The 7,166-nt window shown below is 41.8% G+C and overlaps 1 protein-coding gene across 1 annotated transcript; it reads right to left on the reverse strand.

Moving 5' to 3' along the window:
* Positions 1 to 6,109: 6,109 nt before the first annotated feature.
* LOC131427308 (uncharacterized) lies at positions 6,110 to 6,811 on the reverse strand. The gene has a single exon (XM_058590382.1). The coding sequence runs from the start codon at positions 6,809 to 6,811 to the stop codon at positions 6,110 to 6,112; it is 702 nt and encodes a 233-aa protein (XP_058446365.1).
* Positions 6,812 to 7,166: the final 355 nt, after the last annotated feature.

Here is a 7,166-nt window from a genome sequence, read left to right on the forward strand (position 1 = left end):
TCTGTTGATATTACACCAGTTAGTCGAACTATTCAACTGCTCTTGTAAGAACCCTGCGTCAGCTGAGTTGATGACATTAAATAATTTGAAGTCATCGGCGAACGATAGTTTCATGCACTTGATCGAAAAATTTAGATCGTTGAGATGAAGATCGTTTGGACGAGGTTCACAAGTTGTTGTCCACTCAGATGACGATCGTTTTGATTCCGGAGTGAAGTGATGAATCCATGTTTCAGCCATTGTCACATATCGACATAAAAATTTCTGTTTGTTACGTTAAAACATGACCAAACACTGCTCAGAATCATCAACACGCTCTCGTTTTTGGTCAACAGTGAGCAAACGGGGCATCTATTTCGAACATAACTATCTCATAGTCAAATGCTAATGCAATATAAATATAGTTTACTCGCAACACTGTTCGTGAGTCTGGCGCGTTTTTGTTAGAGAATTTTTAACCGTTTTTTCGGCTGCAAAATCAAAATTTTTCGTTATTATTGTTAGCTGTTTTGATCTAATTAATTAAGATCGGCTTTCGACTGGAGTTGAATTCGGTTGGTGCCCTACGAGTGCTTAATAGTGAAGGCTGATTTCTTTGTATCGCGACATCTGACACTGCACTCCTTGTTTTTTTGTGCCCTATTGCTCAGCTTGCTCCCGCACTTTATCACTAATACCCGTGCAAAGCAAAAATGGAAAAAAAATGTGCGGAGAGTGTCACTTGCTAATCAACGATCTGGAGCCGGTGCGTTGTGGCTTTTGTGATGATTTCTTCCACATTAGTCAACAGTGCTGCGGTTTTAACAATCGCTCGAACAGGGATCTGTTCACTCAGAATAAAGCGATTTTTGTTTGCTCAAAATGCAGAGTTGAGTGAAGACACTTTGGATGATCAGGAGTTCCAACCTTGCAATTCGGCCAATCTATCTGTTCAGGTTCGTCAACTATTTGATCTGGTCAAATCGCTAAGCAAACAAGTCGAACATTTAGTGTCTGAACGTTCGACTTCTGATCCCTCTATCGGTAATAATTGGCCAAAATTAGGAGTGAAGCGGCGCCGTGGAAACAAAGGTCGCCCTGTGCAAGTGACCGCAGATCGTGGAACTAAGTCTATCGACTTGAGTGATTTATCTGTTCCGTTCATCGTTACTCCACCCGCGCCACAGAAATTTTGGATTTACTTATCGGGATTCCAGCCTTTGGTTACTCCCGATGATATACAAAAAATCATCTCTCGTTGTCTGGATGTGTCCGATGCTGTTGATGTGGTTCCGAAAGAAGCAGATGTCTCTAAAATGTCATTCATCTCGTTCAAAATTGGACTTGACCCTGCGTTAAAAGAAAAATCACTGGATGCATCTACCTGGCCTAGTGGAATTTTGTTCCGGGAATTCGTCGATCAACGAAGAATGCGTGCTTCTGAACGAGTTACACCTAGCATCCCTTTAGTCACCAATTCAGAGAAGTTTTAGTCAACCCATTCTCATCACACGCTCCGGGACACCCTGTAACAAGCATTGAGGAAGTCCCCCTACCACCCAGCCCAGTCGTGCTCTCCGCTGATATCCAACATCGTCATCGTCCCGGTCCTGTGGTTGGTGATGGTAGTGGGGACTTTCGACTTGCTATTCCAGGCGAGTATTTTGTTTGTTCTAATCCTGCTGTTCCTGATATTCAAATGCATTTTAGCCATCCACCCTGCTCTACTTCATCATCTGAGTGCATCAGCATCTACTACCAAAACGTGCGTGGATTACGGACAACAATAGATGGATTCTTTTTGTCTGTAATGGAAGCAGTACATGACGTCATCGTTCTGACAGAGACCTGGCTCGACGATCAAATTTTCTCCACTCAACTTTTCGGACATCAGTATACCGTTTTTCGTACCGATCGGTGCCCGGCTAACAGTCATAAAACTCGCGGAGGTGGTGTCTTGATAGCTGTGTCTAAAAAATTGAATTGTTACATCGATCCCTCACCGATCTCTGACACCATTGAACAGCTTTGGATTGTCGTTAAGCTGCCACAAGTTGCTGTCAGTATTGGTGTGATTTACCTGCCACCAGATCGGAAAAATGTTTTTATGAGCATATGTAGACTCATTGAGCTCGATTTCATCACGTTTCGATCCTCACACTCCTGCACTTCTTTTTGGCGACTACAACCAATCCGGTATTCAGTGGCATTTCTCAGAGAAAGGCTTACCGTAGATTGATCTATTGCATTCGCATATGTCAACCGCCAGCAGCGCTCTTTTTCACGGGTTTAATCTAAACGGGTTCAACCAAATCAACGATCTGCTGAATCGAAATGCTCGCCTGTTGGATCTTGTTCTCGCCAACGATATCGCCACACCAATCACCACCGTTTCATCGCCGATTGAACCTCTTACGGACCTCGACGCTGATCATCCCGCCATTGAAGTTTCTCTCAAAATACTGACACCAGTCGTCTATGAAGAGTCTGCTGTACTGCATTACCCAGATTTTCGACGAGCAGATTACAACGTTTTGAACGATTTACTCTCTCACACAAATTGGCGCGCTCTTGATGCAATTTCCGATGTTAACGATGCTGTAGAGTATTTCAGCGAAGCAGTTGAGTTCGCTATTTCCTGTGCTGTTCCCCCTAAACCACCTACACAGAAGCCACCTTGGTCTAATAGTCGGTTACGTGCATTCAAGCGTGCTCGATCTGCTGCCCTTCGAAAATACTGTAACTCCCGTTCTGCTTACTTTAAACGCCAGCTAAATTTTCACAGTAATAGGTACCGCCACTACAATCGCTTTCTCTATACTCGATATGTAAGACGAACCGAGGAGAACCTTCGCCGAAATCCAAAACGTTTTTGGTCGTTTGTTAACTCGAAACGAAACGAAACCGGCTTACCGCGCTCTATGTTCTTAGAACAGGAAACAGCCAGCAATGATAATGAGAAATGCATTTTGTTAGCGCAACACTTCAAACATGTTTTCCACGATCATTGCGCCACATCGAGACAGATAGAAGAATCCACAGTTGGTATGCCACGTGACGTGTTTAATTTCGACATACCTCACATCACAGATGACATGGTTACAGCTGCCTTACTTCGACTAAAGTTATCGTTTGCTGTCGGTCCGGATGGAATCCCATCTTGTGTGCTAAAACGTTGTTCTGAAGCCCTAATCCATCCGTTAGCAATACTATTTAATCTCTCGGTTCAGCGAAGTGAGTTTCCCCTGCGTTGGAAGTCATCCCATATGTTTCCGGTCCACAAAAAAGACGACAAGCGTAATGTTGCTAACTATCGAGGAATAACATCATTGTGTGCTTGCTCCAAGCTGTTTGAAATCATCGTGAACGACATTTTGTTTTCGTGTTGCAAAAATTATATAGATTCTCAACAACATGGCTTCTTTCCAAAACGGTCGGTTTCGACAAATCTCATGCAGTTCACTTCAAACTGTTTACGGAATTTGGACTGCGGGATGCAGATTGATGCGGCTTACATCGATCTTAAGGCGGCATTCGACCGGGTAGATCATGGAATCCTTCTAAAGAAATTGGAGTTACTTGGCGTTTCTAATCGTGCAGTTTGTTGGTTCAGATCCTATTTATCGCAACGCTGTGTGCGAGTTTTAATTGGCTCAGCTATGTCGGATGAGTTTGCGAACCTTTCTGGTGTTCCACAAGGTAGCATACTCGGCCCGCTGCTGTTCTCGATCTACATAAACGATGTGTCTCTGCTTTTGCCACTGGATTGTCGATTATTTAACGCAGACGATACAAAAATTTTTCAAATCATCAAGTGCCTTTCGGACTGCATCGAATTACAAAAAATGCTGAATGTGTTCCAAAATTGGTGCTCTAACAACCTTTTGGACTTAAGCGTCGAAAAATGTAGGATTATTTCCTTCCACCGTAAAAAAGCTCCAGTTGCTTTCGATTACAAAATCTTAGGACGCTCCCTCGCCCGAACAGAGCACATTGGCGTGATTCTGGATCGTGAAGTTACTTTCAAGTTACACTATGACAACATCATTCGTAAAGCAAACCGACAACTGGGCTTCATCTTTAAGATTTCGTCCGAGTTCCGTGATCCGTTATGTTTGAGATCCCTATATTGCTCGCTGGTTCGGTCATTGCTCGAATCTAATGCGATTGTATGGTGCCCGTTCCACTCTAATTGGATTACCAGGATTGAGGCAATTCAACGAAAATTCGTGAGATACGCATTGCGGTTTTTACCTTGGTCTGATCCAACGCAGCTACCGTCATACGAGGACCGTTGCCGTTTACTAAATCTTGAACCTTTGGAATTGAGAAGAGCATATGCTCAAGCATCATTTGCTGCGAAACTGCTTTTGGGTAGTGTAGACTGCCCTGCTTTACTCGAGCGACTAAATTTGTATACTCCTGAGAGGCCTCTTCGACAACGATCTTTTCTGCTATTGGAAACTCGTAACACACTATATGGTCAAAATGAACTATTCAGATCCGTTTGCATACGATTCAATGAATTTGCCGAATATTTTAATTCCAACGTGTCGTCTAATGTTTTTTATCTTAGATTACTTGATCGTTTTCGTGTTGTCTACCGTAATAATGTACTTTAAGTTTTACTTTTACATTAAAATTGTTTATTCATTAAGACATACATTGTCAGATGAACTATAAAATAAACAAATAAACAAATAAAGCCAAAACATTCTCTGATATCTTTACGATGTCAGCTAACTAACGCAGCTTCACTTTTCGACCATTCAAAACGATTTTGAGAATGCTGTTTTTATGTTTTCTGGTGTTACCACCTCATTTGCACGTCTATTGCGTTCTGCATCATCGGTGTCTCTACTACCACGTTTGAAGTCAGTAAACCAACGTTTTTGTTTTGTTCTGATGTAGCGGAGTTTCTATAATACTTTTCAAGGCATTTTTTCCCATCAAGAAGAAGTGTAAAATTAAAACACGAAATTATTTTGATCCATTTTTCTGAAAATAACAAAAGTTGCGTCACTGCACAATAGCTCACAAACTAATGAATTTAATATCATGAACAAACGGAACAAAAGGTGACTGCAACAAAACTAGCGCCATCTATGTGTTAGGTCCGGGACTTTGTAGCCCATGTGTTTCATTTCGGGTTATTTTAAAGTTAGACCGGAGCCCTGGTTGGCGGTTCAATGCATAGGGCGCTGGTGTCAAAAGCCAATTTTCGTATGTTTGAGCCTCGATCTGGAAGGATTCTTAGTGTAATTAGGATCGTAGTACTACCCACCAAAAAAAAATTGAATTCCACAGGTGACTTAATCCCTCATACGATGTAATTCATTAAAATCTAATTTGACAAATGACGGAAAATTTCATTTGTAAGAAGATGTGTGCTGCTTTGGCTCAGTCGATTAACAGACGTACTTTGTGATACAATGATTTTCGGTTCAAGTCGCGACGGTCACTATCAGCATTCATTTTTTTTTATTTCATTAAACTTCATGTCATGGAATTCAAAACACAATATTGAATGTTCTTCCACGTAAATTGCCGTGAACTACGACGCTCCATTTATGTGCATCTAATAATATGTAAAATCACATGTTTTTTTTTCGAAGTGTGTAGACATGCAATGATTCTGTACGCTATGAATCGGCTGGGAAGTCTGTTGAAACAGAAAAGCCAAATTCCACAAAAAGAATGTAATGCCAAAACTTTGCTAGGGGAGACCGAAACGAAAATGGTCACTCGCCATAATTCTTACACTAAATGTCACATCCCATCGTCTACGCCCTTTACATGAGGGCTCGAGCATTAGCTATAATTGGCATATGTTTATTTGATTTGCCGTTCACTCAGTAGTCGGTGAGTGTGAACTTGCCAGTTTTTTGTCAAAAGCAAAAATTTAAGCACCATAAATTTTGGGATGTAGAATATATTCCGAGGAACACATCATGTTCGGTGAATGTAATTATGTTGCAGAGTAAAAACATACAACTGGTTAGATGGATTGACTAATGAATAATGAAAATTTTATTTGAATCAACAACCTACGTTGCTAGGCGTTGCTAACGCTACACAATACATTCGTTGGTTAGATATTGAATGACTACTTCGATTACAACACTCCTCCCTAAGCAACGAATCCAATTAACTTTATATTTTCTTTTAACTTCTGATTAGCCAGAGCCTTTGTGAACCCATCTGCAGGTTGCTGTTTTGTGTTCACGTATCCCAGCTCGACTACTCCCTGATCTAGGACATCTCGGACGAAGTGATACTTGATATCTAGATGCTTTGTCCGTGGATTATAACCTTGGTTCTGCGCGATACAGATTGCTGATTGATTATCACATCGAATGGGAATCTTTTGCACTCCGAAAATCTGTGACTGGAACTGATGCCACCAAAGTGCTTCCTGTAATGTTCGGGACAGAGCGATGTATTCTGCTTCGCACGAAGACAATGCAACTGTTGGTTGCCTTTTGACGTTCCATGATACAGCTCCTCCCATGAACGTGAAAACGTATCCTGTAGTGGATTTTCTAGAGTCCGGTTCTCCTCCCCAATCAGCATCTGTAAAACCGACTAGATACGTGCAATTCTCCTTTGAATATGTTAGGCGATTTGAACGTGTTCCTCGCAGATAGCGTATGATACGCTTGACCGCTGTCCAGTGATTACGTCCAGGATTCGCGTTGAATTTGCTGACTTGATTAACAGCGAAACTTATATCGGGACGCGTTGCCTGCGCCAGATAGGTGAGACAGCCTACTGCCTCCTGGTAGGGAATCTGCTTCATTTCGCGTATTTCTTCCTGTGTCGTCGGAGACATTGATTTATCCAACTTGACACTCGCCTATGCTGGCGTGGATACTGGGTTGCAGTTTACCATATTGAACCGTTGCAAAATGCTGTCGATGTAGTGCTCCTGATCCACCCACAGTTTACCATTCTTTTTGTCTCGCGTAATTCTCAGTCCTAAGCAGAAACGCGCTTCACCAAGATCCTTCATTCTGAAGCGATTATGAAGGAACGATTTCAACTGTTGCTTCAGCTTGTCATTGTTCGTGAATATCATGAAATCGTCGACATAAATAGTAACGAAAATCATTTTTTTATCGTTGATTCGGAAATACAGGCACGGATCAACATTTGATTGTTCTAATCCGAATTCTTTCAGCGCTTTG

The sequence above is a fragment of the Malaya genurostris genome, chromosome 1 (genome assembly GCF_030247185.1).
Source record: "Malaya genurostris strain Urasoe2022 chromosome 1, Malgen_1.1, whole genome shotgun sequence".
Lineage (NCBI taxonomy): Eukaryota > Metazoa > Arthropoda > Insecta > Diptera > Culicidae > Malaya > Malaya genurostris.

Bases quoted from the DNA above. Each gene is read 5' to 3' on its own strand.
- LOC131427308 (XM_058590382.1), bottom strand. From the start codon at position 6,811: ATGTCTCCGACGACACAGGAAGAAATACGCGAAATGAAGCAGATTCCC.